The 20,620-nt window shown below is 61.2% G+C and overlaps 3 protein-coding genes across 5 annotated transcripts in view; 1 reads left to right on the forward strand and 2 right to left on the reverse strand.

Moving 5' to 3' along the window:
* Nucleotides 1-20,620, reverse strand: part of LOC135999728 (metabotropic glutamate receptor 6-like) — a 33,562-nt gene that overhangs the window by 10,268 nt on the left and 2,674 nt on the right. For 2 of the 3 annotated variants that reach the window (XM_065653285.1, XM_065653287.1), the window contains exons 1-4: nucleotides 14,311-14,378; nucleotides 11,415-11,899; nucleotides 6,297-6,513; nucleotides 2,714-2,849 (exon numbers count right to left, since the gene is read on the reverse strand). In XM_065653285.1, coding sequence (XP_065509357.1) covers nucleotides 2,714-2,849; nucleotides 6,297-6,513; nucleotides 11,415-11,897 — 836 coding nt within the window. In that variant the 5' untranslated portion in view covers nucleotides 11,898-11,899; nucleotides 14,311-14,378. Of the gene's footprint in view, nucleotides 1-2,713; nucleotides 2,850-6,296; nucleotides 6,514-11,414; nucleotides 11,900-14,310; nucleotides 14,379-20,620 lie in introns of those variants that run through there. The other variant, XM_065653286.1, reaches the window with a different exon arrangement.
* ABT1 (activator of basal transcription 1) lies at nucleotides 14,173-20,177 on the forward strand. The gene is made up of 6 exons (XM_065653205.1): nucleotides 14,173-14,176; nucleotides 14,995-15,105; nucleotides 16,393-16,448; nucleotides 17,359-17,563; nucleotides 18,606-18,790; nucleotides 19,804-20,177. The coding sequence occupies exons 1-6, from the start codon at nucleotides 14,173-14,175 to the stop codon at nucleotides 20,086-20,088; spliced, it is 846 nt and encodes a 281-aa protein (XP_065509277.1). The 3' UTR covers nucleotides 20,089-20,177.
* Nucleotides 20,565-20,620, reverse strand: part of NDUFB11 (NADH:ubiquinone oxidoreductase subunit B11) — a 54,514-nt gene continuing 54,458 nt past the window's right edge. Inside the window, exon 4 of the mRNA XM_065653290.1 lies at nucleotides 20,565-20,614. The gene's annotated coding sequence lies outside the window, so the exon portion shown is untranslated. The remainder of the gene's footprint in view (nucleotides 20,615-20,620) is intronic.

The raw sequence follows: 20,620 nt of genomic DNA on the forward strand, positions 1-20,620 counted from the left end.
CATACTGGGAGGGACTGGGATCAAATGGGAGGGATTGGGAGGGACTGGAGACCATACTGGGAGGGACTGGGAGGGATTGGGAGGGACTGGAGACCATACTGGGATGTACTGGGAGGGACTGGAGACCATACTGGGAGGGACTGGGAGGGACTGGGAGGGACTGGAGACCATACTGGGATGTACTGGGAGGGACTGGAGACCATACTGGGATGTACTGGGAGGGACTGGAGACCATACTGGGAGGGACTGGGAGGGATTGGGCGGGACTGGAGACCATACTGGGAGGGACTGGGAGGGACTGGGAGGGACTGGAGACCATACTGGGATGTACTGGGAGGGACTGGAGACCATACTGGGAGGGACTGGGATCAAATGGGAGGGATTGGGAGGGACTGGAGACCATACTGGGATGTACTGGGAGGGACTGGGAGGGACTGGAGACCATACTGGGAGGGACTGGGAGGGATTGGGAGGGACTGGAGACCATACTGGGATGTACTGGGAGGGGACTGGGAGGGACTGGAGACCATACTGGGAGGGACTGGGAGGGACTGGGAGGGACTGGAGACCATACTGGGATGTACTGGGAGAGACTGGAGACCATACTGGGAGGAACTGGGATCAAATGGGAGGGATTGGGAGGGACTAGAGACCATACTGGGAGGGACTGGGAGGGACTGGGAGGGACTGGAGACCATACTGGGAGGGACTGGGAGGGACTGGGAGGGACTGGAGACCATACTGGGATGTACTGGGATGTACTGGGAGGGACTGGAGACCATACTGGGATGTACTGGGAGGGACTGGGAGGGACTGGGAGGGAATGGAGACCATACTGGGATGTACTGGGAGGGACTGGGAGGGGACTGGAAAGGACTGGAGACCATACTGGGATGTACTGGGATGTACTGGGAGGGACTGGAGACCATACTGGGATGTACTGGGAGGGACTGGGAGGGGACTGGGAAGGACTGGAGACCATACTGGGATGTACTGGGATGTACTGGGAGGGACTGGAGACCATACTGGGATGTACTGGGAGGGACTGGAGACCATACTGGGAGGGACTGAAGACCATACAGGGAGGGACTGGGAGAGACTGGGAGGGACTGGAGACCATACTGGGATGTACTGGGAGGGATTGGGAGGGGACTGGGATCAAATGGGAGGGACTGGGAGGGACTGAAGACCATACTGGGATGTACTGGGAGGGATTGGGAGGGACTGGGGTCAAATGGGAGGGACTGGGAGGGACTGAAGACCATACAGGGAGGGACTGGGAAGGACTGGGAGGGACTGGAGACCATACTGGGATGTACTGGGAGGGATTGGGAGGGGACTGGGGTCAAATGGGAGGGACTGGGAGGCACTGGAGACCATACTGGGATGTACTGGGAAGGACTGGGAGGGACTGGAGACCATACTGGGATGTACTGGGAAGGGCTGGAGACCATACTGGGAGGGACTGGGAAGGACTGGGAAGGAATGGGATGCACTGGGGGCTACTGGGATGGACCGGGTGGAGACTGGTCTGTCTGGTCTATACTGGTCTGTACTGCTCTATAGCAGTCCATACTGGTCTATACTGGTTTATACTGGTCTGTACTGGATGTCATGCTTGTTGGCGAACAGCACCACCCCCGTGCTGTCAACATCTCCTGTACTGGTCTATACTGGTCGGTACTGGTTTATACTGCTCTGTACTCGTCCATACTGCTCTATACTGGTCCATACTGGTTTATACTGGTCTATACTGGTCCGTACCGGATGTCATCCTTGTTGGCGAACAGCACCACCCCCTGCGCCGTCAACATCTCCTGTACTGGTCTATACTGGTCTGTACTGGTTTATACTGCTCTGTACTCGTCCATACTGCTCTATACTGGTCCATACTGGTTTATACTGGTCTATGCTGGTCCGTACCGGATGTCGTCCTCGTTGGCGAACAGCACCACCCCCGTGCCGTCAACATCTCCTGTACTGGTCTATACTGGTCGGTACTGGTTTATACTGCTCTGTACTCGTCCATACTGCTCTATACTGGTCCATACTGGTTTATACTGGTCTATACTGGTCCGTACCGGATGTCGTCCTCGTTGGCGAACAGCACCACCCCCGCGCCGTCAACATCTCCTGTACTGGTCTATACTGGTCGGTACTGGCTTATACTGCTCTGTACTCATCCATACTGCTCTATACTGGTCCATACTGGTTTATACTGGTCTATACTGGTCCGTACCGGATGTCGTCCTCGTTGGCGAACAGCATCACCCCCGTGCCGTCAACATCTCCTGTACTGGTCTATACTGGTCTGTACTGGTTTATACTGCTCTGTACTCATCCATACTGCTCTATACTGGTCCATACTGGTCTATACTGGTTTATACTGGTCTGTACTGGATGTCATGCTTGTTGGAGAACAGCACCACCCCCGCGCCGTCAACATCTCCTGTACTGGTCTATACTGGTCGGTACTGGTTTATACTGCTCTGTACTCGTCCATACTGCTCTATACTGGTCCATACTGGTTTATACTGGTCTATACTGGTCCGTACCGGATGTCGTCCTCGTTGGCGAACAGCACCACCCCCGCGCCGTCAACATCTCCTGTACTGGTCTATACTGGTCGGTACTGGCTTATACTGCTCTGTACTCATCCATACTGCTCTATACTGGTCCATACTGGTTTATACTGGTCTATACTGGTCCGTACCGGATGTCGTCCTCGTTGGCGAACAGCACCACCCCCCGCGCCGTCGACGTCTCCATCAGCCGCCCCACAACTTTGGCGAATTCCTCGGGCGCCGGTTCCCGCGGGATCTTGATGGACTGGGCAATGCAGAGCCCACCTGCACCAGTATAAACCAGTACAAACCAGTACAAACCAGTATAAACCAGGAAAAACCAGTATAAACCAGTATACGCCAGTACCGGCCCCATAGACCCCGGTTATGAAGCTGTGGGAGACGAGGGGTCAACAGCGTCCCCGCTCCCAGTGCCTCCCAGTTCATCCCAGTCCCTCCCAGTGGCTCCCAGTCTACCCCCGTGCCCCTCCCAGTATAACCCAGTGCCTTACTGGTCTCACGCTGAGCTGTTACGCCCCTCTCCCAGTGCGATTTCTCTTAAGTCTCGGTGCAGATTCCTCCCTCCCAGTGCCTCCCACTCCCTCCCAGTCTATCCCAGTGCCTCCCAGTCCAACCCAGTCCCTCCCAGTCTATCCCAGTGCCTCCCAGTCCAACCCAGTCCCTCCCGGTGCCTCCCAGTGTCTCCCAGTCTATCCCAGTGCCTCCCACTCCCTCCCAGTCTATCCCAGTGCCTCCCAGTCCCTCCCACTCCCTCCCAGTGCCTCCCAGTGCCCCCCAGTGCCTCCCAGTCCATCCCAGTGCTTCCCACTCCCTCCCAGTGCCTCCCAGTCACTCCAACTCCATCCCAGTCCCTCCCAGTGCCTCCCAGTGCCTCCCGCTCCCTCCCAGCCTATCCCAGTGCCCCCCAGTGCCTCCCAGTCCCTCCCAGTCTATCCCAGTGCCTGCCAGTGCCTCCCAGTCCCTCCCAGTGCCTCCCAGTCCCTCCCAGTGCCTCCCACAACCTCCCAGTGCCTCCCAGTTCCCCCCAGTCCCTCCCAGTGCCTCCCAGTGCCTCCCACTCCCTCCCAGTGCCTCCCAGTCCCTCCCAGTGCCTCCCACAACCTCCCAGTGCCTCCCAGTCCCTCCCAGTGCCTCCCACAACCTCCCAGTGCCTCCCAGTTCCCCCCAGTCCCTCCCAGTGCCTCCCACTCTCTTCCAGTTCTTCCCAGCGCCTCCCGCTTCCTCCCAGTCCCTCCCAGTGCCTCCCAGTGCCTCCCAGTCTATCCCAGTGCCTCCCAGTTCCTCCCAGTTCCTCCCAGTGCCTCCCAGTGCCTCCCACTCTCCCAGTCTATCCCAGCGCATCCCACTCCAAGTGCCTCCCAGTGCCTCCCAGTGCCTCCCACTCCCTCCCAGTCTATCCCAGCGCCTCCCACTCCCAGTTCCTCCCAGTCCCTCCCAGTGCCTCCCACTCCCTCCCAGTGCCTCCCAGTTCCCCCCAGTCTATCCCAGTGCCTCCCACTCCATGTGCCTCCCAGTGCCTCCCACTCCCTCCCAGTGTCTCCCAATCCCACTCCCTCCCATTCACTCCCAGTGCCTCCCAGTCCCTCCCAGTCTATCCCAGTGCCTCCCAGTCCAAGTGCCTCCCACTCCCTCCCAGTGCCTCCCAGTCTATCCCAGTGCCTCCCACTCTCCCAGTCTATCCCAGTGCCTCCCACTCCCTCCCAGTCTATCCCAGTGCCTCCCAGTCCCTCCCAGTGCCTCCCAGTGCCTCCCACTCTCCCAGTCTATCCCAGCGCCTCCCACTCCCAGTTCCTCCCAGTGCCTCCCACTCCCTCCCAGTCTATCCCAGTGCCTCCCAGTCCAAGTGTCTCCCACTCCCTCCCAGTTCCTCCCAGTGCCTCCCAGTGCCTCCCAGTCTATCCCAGTGCCTCCCAGTCCAACCCAGTCCCTCCCAGTCTATCCCAGTGCCTCCCAGTCCAACCCAGTCCCTCCCGGTGCCTCCCAGTGTCTCCCAGTCTATCCCAGTGCCTCCCACTCCCTCCCAGTCTATCCCAGTGCCTCCCAGTCCCTCCCACTCCCTCCCAGTGCCTCCCAGTGCCCCCCAGTGCCTCCCAGTCCATCCCAGTGCTTCCCACTCCCTCCCAGTGCCTCCCAGTCACTCCAACTCCATCCCAGTCCCTCCCAGTGCCTCCCAGTGCCTCCCGCTCCCTCCCAGCCTATCCCAGTGCCCCCCAGTGCCTCCCAGTCCCTCCCAGTCTATCCCAGTGCCTGCCAGTGCCTCCCAGTCCCTCCCAGTGCCTCCCAGTCCCTCCCAGTGCCTCCCACAACCTCCCAGTGCCTCCCAGTTCCCCCCAGTCCCTCCCAGTGCCTCCCAGTGCCTCCCACTCCCTCCCAGTGCCTCCCAGTCCCTCCCAGTGCCTCCCACAACCTCCCAGTGCCTCCCAGTCCCTCCCAGTGCCTCCCACAACCTCCCAGTGCCTCCCAGTTCCCCCCAGTCCCTCCCAGTGCCTCCCACTCTCTTCCAGTTCTTCCCAGCGCCTCCCGCTTCCTCCCAGTCCCTCCCAGTGCCTCCCAGTGCCTCCCAGTCTATCCCAGTGCCTCCCAGTTCCTCCCAGTTCCTCCCAGTGCCTCCCAGTGCCTCCCACTCTCCCAGTCTATCCCAGCGCATCCCACTCCAAGTGCCTCCCAGTGCCTCCCAGTGCCTCCCACTCCCTCCCAGTCTATCCCAGCGCCTCCCACTCCCAGTTCCTCCCAGTCCCTCCCAGTGCCTCCCACTCCCTCCCAGTGCCTCCCAGTTCCCCCCAGTCTATCCCAGTGCCTCCCACTCCATGTGCCTCCCAGTGCCTCCCACTCCCTCCCAGTGTCTCCCAATCCCACTCCCTCCCATTCACTCCCAGTGCCTCCCAGTCCCTCCCAGTCTATCCCAGTGCCTCCCAGTCCAAGTGCCTCCCACTCCCTCCCAGTGCCTCCCAGTCTATCCCAGTGCCTCCCACTCTCCCAGTCTATCCCAGTGCCTCCCACTCCCTCCCAGTCTATCCCAGTGCCTCCCAGTCCCTCCCAGTGCCTCCCAGTGCCTCCCACTCTCCCAGTCTATCCCAGCGCCTCCCACTCCCAGTTCCTCCCAGTGCCTCCCACTCCCTCCCAGTCTATCCCAGTGCCTCCCAGTCCAAGTGTCTCCCACTCCCTCCCAGTTCCTCCCAGTGCCTCCCAGTGCCTCCCAGTCTATCCCAGTGCCTCCCAGTCCAAGTGCCTCCCACTCCCTCCCAGTGCCTCCCAGTCTATCCCAGTGCCTCCCACTCCCTCCCAGTCCCTCCCAGTGCCTCCCACTCCCTCCCAGTCTATCCCAGTGCCTTCCAGTCCCTCCCAGTGCCTCCCAGTGCCTCTCACTCCCTCCCAGTCTATCCCAGTGCCTCCCACTCCCAATGCCTCCCAGTCCCTCCCAGTGCCTCCCAGTCCCTCCCAGTGCCTCCCACTCTCCCAGTCTATCCCAGCGCCTCCCACTCCCAGTCCCTCCCAGTGCCTCCCAGTGCCTCCCAGTGCCTCCCACTCCCTCCCAGTCTATCCCAGTGCCTCCCACTCCCAGTGCCTCCCAGTCCCTCCCAGTCTATTCCAGTGCCTCCCAGTCCCTCCCAGTGCCTCCCACTCCCTCCCAGTCTATCCCAATGCCTCCCAGTGCCTCCCAGTGCCTCCCAGTCCCTCCCAGTGCCCCCCAGCGCCCCCCAGCGCCCCCACCGGCCTCGCGGGAGCTCTGCACGAAGGCCTCGACGCCGCTCTCTCCGTAGCTGCCCTCGGAGGCCACGGTGGCCACGTAGCTCCAGCCCAGGGCCCGCACGACGCCCACCATGGCCCGCGCCTGGCACGAGTCGGGGGGCACCACCCGCGAGAAGAACTCGTAGCGCCGCGGGTCGCTCAGCTCGGGGGCCGTGGAGGCGTAGCTGATCTGGGGGATCTGGGGACAGTTGGGGTCAATCGGGACGTTGGGGTCAACTGGGGCAAATGGGGCGTTGGGGACAATGGGGGCATTGGGGACATTGGGGCAATTGGGGACAATGGGGTCATTGGGGTCAGTTGGGACATTGGGGTCATTGGGGACATTGGGGACAATGGGGTCATTGGGGACAATGGGGTCACTGGGGTCAGTTGGGACATTGGGGTCATTGGGGACATTGGGGCAATTGGGGACAATGGGGTCATTGGGGTCAGTTGGGACATTGGGGTCATTGGGGACAATGGGGTCATTGGGGTCAATTGGGACATTGGGGTCAATTGGGACATTGGGGTCATTGGGGACATTGGGGACAATTGGGGCAATTGGGACAATTGGGACATTGGGGTCATTGGGGACATTGGGGACAATTGGGGCAATTGGGACAATTGGGTCATTGGGGCAATTGGGACATTGGGGTCATTGGGGACATTGGGGACAATTGGGGCAATTGGGACAATTGGGTCATTGGGGACATTGGGGACAATTGGGGCAATTGGGACAATGGGGTCATTGGGGACAATGGGGTTATTGGGGACAATGGGGTCATTGGGGCAATTGGGACATTGGGGTCATTGGGGCAATTGGGGACAATGGGGTCATTGGGGACAATGGGGTCATTGGGGCAATTGGGACATTGGGGTCATTGGGGTCATTGGGGTCATTGGGGACAATGGGGTCATTGGGGACAATGGGGACATTGGGGACAATGGGGTCATTGGGGTCATTGGGGACAATGGGGTCATTGGGGACAATGGGGTCATTGGGGTCATTGGGGACAACGGGGTCATTGGGGCAATTGGGACATTGGGGTCATTGGGGACATTGGGGTCTTTGGGATCATTGGGGACAATTGGGGCAATTGGGACAATGGGGTCATCGGGGCAATTGGGGACAATGGGGTCATTGGGGACAATGGGGTCATTGGGGTCAATTGGGACATTGGGGTCAATTGGGACATTGGGGTCATTGGGGACATTGGGGACAATTGGGGCAATTGGGACAATGGGGTCATTGGGGACAATGGGGTCATTGGGGTCATTGGGGACAATGGGGTCATTGGGATCAATTGGGACATTGGGGTCATTGGGGGCATTGGGGGCATTGGGGCAATTGGGACATTGGGGACATTGGGGCAATTGGGACATTGGGGTCATTGGGGTCAATTGGGACATTGGGGTCATTGGGGACAATTGGAGACAATTGGGTCATTGGGGGCATTGGGGACAATTGGGGACAATTGGGTCATTGGGGTCATTGGGGACAATTGGGTCATTGGGGGCATTGGGGACATGGAGACATGGGGATATGGGGACAGGGGAACATGGGGACAGGGGGACAGGGGGACATGGGGACAGGGGGACAGGGGGATATGGGGACATGGGGACAGGGGGACATGGGGACAGGGGGACATGGGGACGTGGGGCCAGGGTGCCAGGGGGACGGGGGGACAGGGGGACAGGGGGACACGGGGACGGGGGGACAGGGGGACACGGGGACGTGGGGACAGGGGGACATGGGGACAGGGGGACAGGGGGACGTGGGGCCAGGGTGCCAGGGGGACGGGGGGACAGGGGGACAGGGGGACACGGGGACGTGGGGACAGGGGGACAGGGGGACAGGGGGATGGGGGGACAGGGGGACAGGGGGATATGGGGACAGGGGGACATGGGGATGTGGGGATGTGGGGACAGGGGGATATGGGGACATGGGGACATGGGGACAGGGGGACAGGGGGACAGGGGGACGTGGGGACATGGGGATGTGGGGACATGGGGACAGGGGGACAGGGGGACATGGGGACGTGGGGACATGGGGATGTGGGGACATGGGGATGTGGGGATATGGGGACATGGGGACATGGGGACGTGGGGACAGGGGGACATGGGGATATGGGGACAGGGGGACAGGGGGACGTGGGGACATGGGGATGTGGGGACATGGGGATGTGGGGATATGGGGACATGGGGACATGGGGACAGGGGGACAGGGGGATATGGGGACAGGGGGACAGGGGGACGTGGGGACAGGGGGACAGGGGGACAGGGGGATATGGGGACATGGGGACAGGGGGACATGGGGACAGGGGGACATGGGGACGTGGGGCCAGGGTGCCAGGGGGACGGGGGGACAGGGGGACAGGGGGACACGGGGACGTGGGGACAGGGGGACATGGGGACAGGGGGACAGGGGGACGTGGGGCCAGGGTGCCAGGGGGACGGGGGGACAGGGGGACAGGGGGACACGGGGACGTGGGGACAGGGGGACAGGGGGACAGGGGGACAGGGGGATATGGGGACAGGGGGACATGGGGATGTGGGGATATGGGGACATGGGGACATGGGGACGTGGGGACAGGGGGACATGGGGATATGGGGACAGGGGGACAGGGGGACGTGGGGACATGGGGATGTGGGGACATGGGGATGTGGGGATATGGGGACATGGGGACATGGGGACGTGGGGACAGGGGGACAGGGGGACGTGGGGACAGGGGGTGACAGTGGCCACACACGGGGGGGTGACCCGTCCCGCCCGCCCCTCCCCCCTGTCCCCAATCCCCGCTAATCCCGGCCCTTTGGCTGCCGCCGCCAGGGATTGTGGGTAACGGGGGGGGGGGGGACCCAGGCGTCCGGGAGGGACCCAGGCATCCGGGAGGGGACCCGAACAGCTGGGACGGGGACAGCGGGGGACACAGATGTCACCCATGTCCCCCCATGTCCCCGACACCTGCCATGTCCCCAGTGTCCCCATACCTCCATGTCCCCAAGTCCCCCCCAAGTGTCCCCAAATGTCCCCAAATGTCCCCAAATGTCCCCAACTCACACTGAAGAGCGTCAAGACATTGGCCACCATGATGGACGTGGATCTTCTCCCATCCCGTGTCCCCTCCGGGTCACCAAGTCCCCAAGTCTCCGCCACGTCCCCATGGCCCCAACGACCCCATACGACCTCATAACGTCCCCCAATGTCCCCAAACGTCCCCAACTCATGGTTAAGAACCCAAAGACATTGGCCACCATGATGGACATCAAGCCAATGGAGACTCAGTGTCCCCCAATGTCCCTTCCATTCCAATGTCCCCACGTCCCCATGACCCCAATGACCCCATACAACCTCATAACGTCCCCCAACGTCCCCAAATGTCCCCAACTCATGGTTAAGAACCCGAAGACATTGTCCACCATGGTGGACATTAAAACAATGGAGACCCAACGTCCCTTCCATTCCAACGTCCCCATGGCCTCAATGACCCCATAAGGTCCCCCAATGTCCCCAAATGTCCCCAACTCATGGTTAAGAACCCGAAGACGTTGGCCACCATGGTGGACATTAAAACAATGGAGACCCAACGTCCCTTCCATTCCAATGTCCCCACGTCCCCATGGCCTCAATGACCCCATACAACCTCATAACGTCCCCCAATGTCCCCAAACGTCCCCAACTCATGGTTAAGAACCTGAAGATGTTGTCCACCATGGTGGACATTAAAACAATGGAGACCCAACGTCCCTTCCATTCCAATGTCCCCATGGCCTCAATGACCCCATAAGGTCCCCCAATGTCCCCAAACGTCCCCAACTCATGGTTAAGAACCCGAAGACGTTGGCCACCATGGTGGACATTAAAACAATGGAGACCCAACGTCCCTTCCATTCCAACGTCCCCATGGCCTCAATGACCCCATAAGGTCCCCCAATGTCCCCAAATGTCCCCAACTCATGGTTAAGAACCCGAAGACGTTGGCCACCATGGTGGACATTAAAACAATGGAGACCCAACGTCCCTTCCATTCCAACGTCCCCATGGCCTCAATGACCCCATAAGGTCCCCCAATGTCCCCAAATGTCCCCAACTCATGGTTAAGAACCCGAAGACGTTGGCCACCATGGTGGACATTAAAACAATGGAGACCCAACATCCCTTCCATTCCAATGTCCCCACGTCCCCATGGCCTCAATGACCCCATACAACCTCATAACGTCCCCCAATGTCCCCAAACGTCCCCAACTCATGGTTAAGAACCTGAAGACGTTATCCACCATGGTGGACATTAAAACAATGGAGACCCAACGTCCCTTCCATTCCAACGTCCCCATGGCCCCATGGCCTCAATGACCCCATACAACCTCATAACGTCCCCAAATGTCCCCAACTCATGGTTAAGAACCCGAAGACGTTGGCCACCATGGTGGACATTAAAACAATGGAGACCCAACGTCCCTTCCATTCCAACGTCCCCATGGCCTCAATGACCCCATAAGGTCCCCCAATGTCCCCAAATGTCCCCAACTCATGGTTAAGAACCCGAAGACGTTGGCCACCATGGTGGACATTAAAACAATGGAGACCCAATGTCCCTTCCATTCCAACGTCCCCATGGCCTCAATGACCCCATACGACCCCATAACGTCCCCCAACGTCCCCAAACGTCCCCAACTCATGGTTAAGAACCTGAAGACGTTATCCACCATGGTGGACATTAAAACAATGGAGACCCAACATCCCTTCCATTCCAATGTCCCCACGTCCCCATGGCCTCAATGACCCCATACGACCCCATAACGTCCCCCAATGTCCCCAAATGTCCCCAACTCATGGTTAAGAACCTGAAGACGTTGTCCACCATGGTGGACATTAAAACAATGGAGACCCAACGTCCCTTCCATTCCAACGTCCCCATGGCCCCAATGACCCCATAATGTCCCCCAACGTCCCCAATCATCCCCTACCCACGTTGAAGAGCCTCAAGACATTGGCCACCATGATGGACATGAAGCCAATGGACACCTCAACTTCTCCCCATGTCCCCAACGCCCCCATTTGACCACAAAGCACCGAGCGTCCCCCGCCTCCCGACTCACCGCGAAGAGCCTCAGCACGTTGGCCACCATGATGGAGACGGAACTGGCCGAGGCCCCGATCACCCCCACCAACCTCTCGGGCGGGTCGCGCTGCGGGGGGGACCCATCGGCGCATCTCCCCTGCCCGCCCCCCCCGGCGGCCGTGACGAAGTTGCTAACGAAGGCCAGCGCCTGCTCCAGGGCGTAGGTGTCGCGGGAGCACGTGTCCAAAATCCGCGCCCCCAAAGTGACGTTGGGGAGCAGCCGGGGGTCCCCGTTGACCCGGTCCAGGGCGTACAGCATGGCCTCCAAGCGGTGGATCCCCTGCTCCTTGCGCACCCCCCCGCAGGGCACCCCGGGGGGCCCCCGCGCGTGGACGGGGAACAGGCCCCCCAAGGTCAGGTCGCCCTCCAAGCGGATGGCGTGGGGCTGCGTGGGGGCCGGGGGGACGCAGCGGGCGCCCCCCAGGGCGAGGGTGAGGGTGGCGACGGCCAGGAGACGCATGGCTGGGGGGGGGACGCGCGTGGAATTAGGGGGGACGCTCTATGGGGCGGGGAACTCAATAGGGGTCACGTTAATGGGGTGGGAACCCAACGCGGGGCCGAGTTTTGGGGTGGGAACCCAACGTGGGGTCAATTTTTGGGGTGGGAACCCAACGTGGGGCCGAGTTTTGGGGTGGGAACCAAATGGGGGGCCGATTTTGGGGTGGGAACCCAATGGGGGGCTGAGTTTTGGGGTAGGAACCCAACGTGGGGTCAATTTTTGGGGTAGGAGCCCAACGTGGGGTCAATTTTTGGGGTGGGAACCCAACGTTGGGTCAATTTTTGGGGTGGGAACCCAACGGGGGGTCAATTTTTGGGGTGGGAACCCAACGTGGGGTCAATTTTTGGGGTGGAAAAGCCAACGTGGGGTCAATTTTTGGGGTAGGAACCCAACGTTGGGTCAATTTTTGGGGTGGGAACCCAACGTGGGGCTGAGTTTTGGGGTAGGAACCCAACGTGGGGCCAATTTTTGGGGTGGGAACCCAACGGGGGGTCAATTTTTGGGGTAGGAACCCAACGTTGGGTCAATTTTGGGGATGGGAACCCAACGTGGGGTCAATTTTTGGGGTGGGAACCCAACGTGGGGCTGAGTTTTGGGGTGGGAACCCAATGGGGGGACACTCTATGGGGTGGGGAGGTCAAGGGGGGTCACGTTAATGGGGTGGGAACCCAACATGGGGCCGAGTTTTGGGGTGGGAACCCAATGGGGGGCTGAGTTTTGGGGTAGGAACCCAATGTGGGGTCAATTTTGGGGGTTGGAACCCAACATGGGGTCAATTTTTGGGGTGGAAAAGCCAACGTGGGGTCAATTTTTGGGGTAGGAACCCAACGTGGGGTCAATTTTTGGGGTGGAAAAGCCAACGTGGGGCCAATTTTTGGGGTGGGAACCCAACGTGGGGCCAATTTTTGGGGTAGGAACCCAACGTGGGGTCAATTTTTGGGGTGGGAACCCAACGTGGGGCCAATTTTTGGGGTGGGAACCCAACGTGGGGTCAATTTTTGGGGATGGGAACCCAACGTGGGGCCAATTTTTGGGGTAGGAACCCAACGTGGGGCCAATTTTTGGGGTAGGAACCCAACGTTGGGTCAATTTTTGGGGTGGGAACCCAATGGGGGGACACTCTATGGGGTGGGGAGGTCAAGGGGGGGTCACGTTAATGGGGTGGGAACCCAACGTGGGGCCGAGTTTTGGGGTGGGAACCCAACGGGGGGCTGATTTTTGGGGTGGGAACCCAACGTGGGGCCAATTTTTGGGGTAGGAACCCAACGTTGGGTCAATTTTTGGGGTGGGAACCCAACGTTGGGTCAATTTTTGGGGTGGGAACCCAACGTGGGGCCGAGTTTTGGGGTGGGAACCCAATGGGGGGACACTCTATGGGGTGGGGAGGTCAAGGGGGGTCACGTTAATGGGGTGGGAACCCAACGCGGGGCCGAGTTTTGGGGTGGGAACCCAACGGGGGGCTGATTTTTGGGGTGGAAAACCCAACGTGGGGCCAATTTTGGGGGTGGGAACCCAACGTGGGGTCAATTTTTGGGGTGGGAACCCAACGTGGGGCCGAGTTTTGGGGTGGGAACCCAATGGGGGGCCGATTTTGGGGTGGGAACCCAATGGGGGGCCGATTTTGGGGTGGGAACCCAACGTGGGGTCAATTTTTGGGGTGGGAACCCAACCTTGGGTCAATTTTTGGGGTGGGAACCCAACATGGGGTCAATTTTTGGGGCTGGAACCCAACGTTGGGTCAATTTTTGGGATGTGAACCCAACGGGGGGTCAATTTTTGGGGTGGGAACCCAACGTGGGGCCAATTTTTGGGGTGGGAACCCAACGTGGGGCCAATTTTTGGGGTGGAAAAGCCAACGTGGGGTCAATTTTGGGGGTGGGAACCCAACGTGGGGTCAATTTTTGGGGTGGAAAAGCCAACGTGGGGTCAATTTTTGGGGTAGGAACCCAACGTGGGGTCAATTTTGGGGGTGGGAACCCAACGTGGGGCCAATTTTTGGGGTGGAAAACCCAACGTGGGGTCAATTTTGGGGGTGGAAAACCCAACGTGGGGTCAATTTTGGGGGTGGGAACCCAACGTGGGGCCAATCTATGGGGTGGGGGGGCACGTAATTTTGGGGGGAACCCAAAGTGGGGCACCCAATGGTATGTGGGGAGGGGGGAACGGGGACCCTATGGGGTGCGGGGGGGGCATTAAATGGGGGTGGGAACCCAATGTGTGTGTGGGGGGGCACCCAATGGGTGGGGGGATATTAAATGGGGGACACCCAATTTGGGGGGGAGTGGGGGGGGAAACTCAATGGGTCGCCCTATAGGATAAGGGGGAGGACTTGGGGGTCGCCCGGACGCCTGGGTCCCCCCCTTGTCCCGCTCACCTGGGTCCCTCCCGGACGCCTGGGTCCTTTCCCGAACGCCTGGGTCCCCTGAGAGCCACCAGCTCCCCCCTCCCTCTCCCCCCCCGGACGCCTGGGTCCCCTCCCGAACGCCTGGGTCCCCTGAGAGCCACCAGCTCCCCCCTCCCTCTCCTCCCCCGGACGCCTGGGTCCCCTCCCGAACGCCTGGGTCCCCTGAGAGCCACCAGCTCCCCCCTCCCTCTCCCCCCCCGGACGCCTGGGTCCCCTCCCGAACGCCTGGGTCCCCTCCAGATGCTTAGCGGGGGGAGAGGTGGCGGGGGGGGGGGACGACGCCCGGACGCCTGGGTCCCCCCTCCCCGAACTCCTGGGTCCTTCCCGGACGCCAGGGTCCCCCCCTCACTCATCTGACCCAAACTCCCATAATCCCCCAAGCCCCCCCCCAATTAAAAGCAGCTGTTAATTATGGGGGGGAGGGAATTAAGGGGGGGGTGGGGCCCTAATCCCCCCCAGATGCCGGATTATTGGGGGGGGGGGGAGGGGATAATCCCGCTGCTCAGCTACAGCCGGAGGGACCCAGGCGTCCGGGGGGGGACCCAGGCGTCCGGGAGGGACCCAGGCGTCCGGGCGCCCCCCCTACGCCGTGGATTTAGCGGCCACGCCCCCAGCTCCTAAACCACGCCCATAGCCCTCAAACCACGCCCACAGCCACGCCCCCGCCTCCCGATTGGCTCCCCAGCCCCCGTAGCCACGCCCCCCCCCCCTTTTACGACACCGCCCCGGCGGCGCTTTACGGCACGGCCACACGCAGTCGGCCAAGTGAGGAGGTTTGGGGGGGATTTGGGGCGATTTGGGGGGATTTTGGGGCTTTTTGGCGTTTTTTGGGGGGGTTAGGGGTCTCTGGGGGAGGGTTGAGGGTTTGGGGGTGCCCCCGGGGGGGGGTTGGGGGCGTTCTTGGGGTTGTTTAGGGCTTTTGGGGGGTCCCTATGGGGATCTATGGGGTTTTGGGGGGGTCCCTATAGGGGTCTATGGGGTTTTGGGGGGTCCCTATGGGGTCTGTGGGTTTGGGGGGGGCCCTATGGGGTTTGGGGGGGTCCCTATGGGGGTCTGGGGGTCCCTATGGGGGTCTATGGGGTTTTGGGGGGTCCCTATGGGGTCTGTGGGTTTGGGGGGGGCCCTATGGGGTTTGGGGGGGTCCCTATGGGGGTCTGGGGGTCCCTATGGGGATCTATGGGGTTTTGGGGGGGTCCCTATAGGGGTCTATGGGGTTTTGGGGGGTCCCTATGGGGTCTGTGGGTTTGGGGGGTCCCTATGGGGGTCTCTGGGGTTTTGGGGGGGTCCCTATAGGGGTCTATGGGATTTGGGGGGTCCCTATGGGGGTCTATGGGTTTGGGGGGGGCCCTATGGGGTTTGGGGGGGTCCCTATGGGGGTCTGGGGGTCCCTATGGGGGTCTATGGGGTTTTGGGGGGGGTCCCTATGGGTCCCTATGGGGTTTGGGGGGTCCCTATGGGGGTCTGTGGGTTTTGGGGGGTCCCTATGGGGGTCTATGGGGTTTTAGGGGGGTCTGGGGGTCCCTGGGGGGATTTTGGGGGGTCCCTATGGGGGGTCTATGGGGCTTGGGGGGTCTCTATGGGGTCTATGGGATTTGGGGGGTCCCTATAGGGGTTTATGGGTTTGGGGGGGTCCCTATGGGGGTCTATGGGATTTGGGGGGTCCCTATGGGGGGTCTATGGGTTTGGGGGGATCCTTATGGGGGTCTATGGGTTTGGGGGGGGCCCTATGGGGTTTTGGGGGGGTCCCTATGGGTCCCTATGGGGTTTGGGGGGTCCCTATGGGGTCTGTGGGTTTGGGGGGGTCCCTATGGGGGGTCTATGGGGGTTTGGGGGGGTCTGGGGGTCCCTGGGGGGGGTTTTGGGGGGTCCCAATAGGGGTCTATGGGATTTGGGGGGTCCCTATGGGGGTCTCTGGGGTTTTGGGGTGTCTGGGGGTCCCTGGGGGGGGGGGGGGGGATTTGGTGGTTTTTGGGAATTCAGGGGTTAAATTTTTGGGGGTGTCCCCCCCATATTAACCCCCTATGTGTGTGTGTCCCCCCCCCAAAAAAACAGCTTTAATGGCCCAACGGGACCCCCCAAAAAAAGAAGACGACGAGGAAACCCCCCAGGTGGCGCCCCCTATAGGGCGGGAGGACCCATCGTCCCCCCATAACCCCCAAGTCAATGCGCCCCCTATAGGGCGGGAGGACCCATCGTTCCCATAACCCCCAAGTCAATGCGCCCCCTATAGGGCGGGAGGACCCATCGTTCCCCCATAACCCCCAAGTCAACGCGCCCCCTATAGGGCGGGAGGACCCATCGTCCCCCCATAACCCCCAAGTCAACGCGCCCCCTATAGGGCGGGAGGACCCATCGTTCCCCATAACCCCCAAGTCAACGCGCCCCCTATAGGGCGGGAGGACCCATCGTCCCCCCATAACCCCCAAGTCAACGCGCCCCCTATAGGGCGGGAGGACCCATTGCTCCCCCATAACCCCCAAGTCAACGCGCCCCCTATAGGGCGGGAGGACCCATCGTTCCCATAACCCCCAAGTCAACGCGCCCCCTATAGGGCGGGAGGACCCATCGTTCCCATAACCCCCAAGTCAACGCGCCCCCTATAGGGCGGGAGGACCCATTGCTCCCCCATAACCCCCAAGTCAACGCGCCCCCTATAGGGCGGGAGGACCCATCGCCCCCCCATAACCCCCAAGTCAACGCGCCCCCTATAGGGCGGGAGGACCCATCGCTCCCCCATAACCCCCAAGTCAACGCGCCCCCTATAGGGCAGGAGGACCCATCGCTCCCCCATAACCCCCAAGTCAACGCGCCCCCTATAGGGCGGGAGGACCCATCGTCCCCATAACCCCCAAGTCAACGCGCCCCCTATAGGGCGGGAGGACCCATCGTTCCCCCATAACCCCCAAGTCAACGCGCCCCCTATAGGGCGGGAGGACCCATCGCTCCCCCATAACCCCCAAGTCAACGCGCCCCCTATAGGGCGGGAGGACCCACTGGCTTATTTCCCACCCCCCCCAGGAGGATGAAGATGCCGAAGATGAAGACGATGGAGCCCGGGGGGGGGTCGGAGGCCTCCGGGCGCCCCCTGGAGGACGGGAGGACCCCGCGCTGGTACCGGGGGTGCTGTACCTGCCCTGCCCCCCCCCGGGATTCGGACCCCGTCACGTTCGGGCGATGCTGAGACCCTATGGGGAGCTGGGGAGGGTGTTCTTCCAGCCCAAGGGTCAGCACCCATGGGGGGGGGGTCCTGGGGGGGGGGGGTTTGGGGGCATTTTGGGGGGATTTGGGGCATTTTGGGCGGATTTGGGGCATTTTGGAGGAGCTGGGGGGGGGTTATGGGGGGATATTCAGGGGGGATTTGGGGTTCAAGGGGGGGGTCAGCACCCATGGGTGGGGGGTCCTGGGGGGGGATTTTGGGGCGTTTTGGGCGGATTTGGGGTTTTTTTGGGGGGGGGATTTAGTGGATTTTAGGGGTTTTTTTTACGGGCTGTTTAGGGGATTTTGGGGGGGGATTTGGTGGATTTTTGGGGCTATTTAAGGGATTTTGGGGGGGGGGTTTGGTGGATTTTTGGGGCTATTTAAGTGATTTTGGGGGGGGGTTTGGTGGATTTTTGGGGCTATTTAAGTGATTTTGGGGGGGGGGATTTGGTGGATTTTTGGGGCTATTTAGGCGATTTTGGGGGGGGGATTTGGTGGATTTTTGGGGCTATTTAGGTGATTTTAGGGGCTATTCAGGGGGTTTTGGGGGGATTTCGGGGATTTTGGGGAGAATTTGGGGGATTTTAGGGCGTATTTAATGGATTTTGGGGGGACTTCAGTGGATTTTGGGGGGATTTAGTGGCTTTTTGGGGCTATTTAGGTGATTTTAGGGGCTATTTAGGGGGTCTTGGGGGGGAATTTGGTGGGTTTTGGGGGCGATTTATGTGATTTTGGGGGGATTTAAGGGTTTTTTGGGGGGATTTAGGGGATTTTGGGGGGAATTTAGTGGATTTGGGGGGGAATTCGGTGGATTTTGGGGGCTATTTATGTGATTTTGGGGGGATTTAAGGGTTTTTTGGGGGGATTTAGGGGATTTTGGGGGGAATTTAGTGGATTTGGGGGGGAATTCGGTGGATTTTGGGGGCGATTTATGTGATTTTGGGGGGGATTTAAGGGCTTTTTGGGGGGATTTAGGGGATTTGGGGGGCGATTTAAGGGGGTTTTGGGTGGTATTTTGCGGATTTGGGGGCAAATATAGCAAATTTGGGGGTTTTCTCTGTCCGCAGACGGTCGGATCCGGCGCCGGCGCCGCCGCCCGACCCCCCAAATTACTGGGGGGGCCCCGTTTAGCGAGGGCTGGGTGGAATTTCGGGACAAACGAGCGGCCAAACGAGCGGCCAAGCTGCTCAATGGGGCCCCAATGAGCCCCCGGCCCCGCAGCCCCTTCCGACACCATCGATGGAGCCTCAAGGTGCGCCCGGACGCCTGGGTCCCTTGCCCGGACGCCTGGGTCCCTTTTTCGGGGAGCTCTGGGGTCACTTGGGGGGATTTGGAGCCGTTTTGGGGGGTTAATGGGTCTCTAATTTGAGGTCTCCCGGACGCCTGGGTCCCTTTCTTGGGGTTTCCCGGACGCCTGGGTCCCTCTCCCGGACGCCTGGGTCCCTTATTTGAGGTCTCCCGGACGCCTGGGTCCCTCTCCCGGATGCCTGGGTCCCTCTCCCGGATGCCTGGGTCCCTTTCTTGGGGTTTCCCGGACGCCTGGGTCCCTCTCCCGGATGCCTGGGTCCCTTTCTTGGGGTTTCCCGGACGCCTGGGTCCCTTATTCGGGGTCTCCCGGACACCTGGGTCCCTCTCCCGGATGCCTGGGTCTCTTTCCCGGATGCCTGGGTCCCTTATTTGGGGTCTCCCGGACGCCTGGGTCCCTCTCCCGGACGCCTGGGTCCCTTATTTGGGGTCTCCCGGACGCCTGGGTCCCTCTCCCGGATGCCTGGGTCCCTTTCTTGGGGTTTCCCGGACGCCTGGGTCCCTCTCCTGGATGCCTGGGTCCCTTTCTTGGGGTTTCCCGGACACCTGGGTCCCTTATTTGGGGCTCCCGGACGCCTAGGTCCCTCTCCCGGATGCCTGGGTCCCTTATTCGGAGTCTCCCGGATGCCTGGGTCCCTCTCCCGGATGCCTGGGTCCCTTTCTTGGGGTTTCCCGGACACCTGGGTCCCTTATTTGGGGCTCCCGGACGCCTGGGTCCCTCTCCCGGATGCCTGGGTCCCTCTCCCGGACGCCTGGGTCCCTTATTGGGGGCTCCCGGACGCCTGGGTCCCCTTTGTGGGGAGGGGGGAGGGGTGGGTCTTAGGGGTCATTTTTGGGGTGATTTGGACCCATTTCAGGTGGGTTTAAAGGGGTTAACGGGTCCCCGTGCTTACACTTGGGCTCTCCCGGACGCCTGGGTCCCCTCCCGGACGCCTGGGTCCCTTTTCTTCCCCGCTCCAGTACCTGCCCGGGTTCCGCTGGCCCCACCTGAGCGAGCGGCTGAGCTACGAGCGCCAAGTTCAAGTTCAACGGCTCCGCGCCGAGGTCGCCCAGGCCAAACGCGAGGGGGCGTTTTACACCCGCCCGCCCCCCAAATCCGCGCCGAACGCCCCCGAATCCTCTCCCCCCACCTGGGGTTTCGCCCAACGAGCCACCGAGGAGGAAATTTGGGGGCGCAAAGCTCGACCCCCCCCAAGCGCCCCCCCCCGGAGCCTCCTCGAGAAGGTGTTTGGGGGGAAGGGCTGAGCCCCCGGACGCCTGGGTCCCCTTTTCCCGGACGCCTGGGTCCCCAATCCCCCCTTTTGTTTCCCCCCGAATAAATTGAATTTTTCCGATTTTGGTGCGTTTCGAGCGAATTTTTTTACGTTTCTATCCCCCAACCACCCTCAACACTTTAGGGGACCCAGGAGTTCGGGAGGGTCCCAGGCATCTGGGAAGGACCCAGGAGTTCGGGAGGGGACCCAGGCGTCCGGGAGGGACCCAGGAGTTCGGGAGGGGACCCAGGAGTTCAGGAAGGACCCAGGAGTTCGGGAGGGGACCCAGGAGTTCAGGAGGGACCCAGGCGTCCGGGAGGGACCCAGGAGTTCGGGAGGGACCCAGGCGTTCGGGAGGGACCCAGGAGTTCGGGAGGGGACCCAGGAGTTCGGGAGGGACCCAGGAGTTCGGGAGGGGACCCAGGAGTTCGGGAGGGACCCAGGCGTCCGGGAGGGGACCCAGGAATTCAGGAGGGACCCAGGCGTCCGGGAGGGGACCCAGGCGTCCGGGAGGGGACCTGTCG

This window comes from Caloenas nicobarica, chromosome 29 (assembly GCF_036013445.1).
Source record: "Caloenas nicobarica isolate bCalNic1 chromosome 29, bCalNic1.hap1, whole genome shotgun sequence".
Lineage (NCBI taxonomy): Eukaryota > Metazoa > Chordata > Aves > Columbiformes > Columbidae > Caloenas > Caloenas nicobarica.

Coding starts and splice junctions, on each gene's coding strand:
- ABT1 (XM_065653205.1), top strand. Junction 16,449..17,358: donor ACGACGAGGAAACCCCCCAG/GTGGCGCCCCCT, acceptor CACCCCCCCCAG/GAGGATGAAGATGCCGAAGA. Junction 17,564..18,605: donor GGTGTTCTTCCAGCCCAAGG/GTCAGCACCCAT, acceptor CTCTGTCCGCAG/ACGGTCGGATCCGGCGCCGG.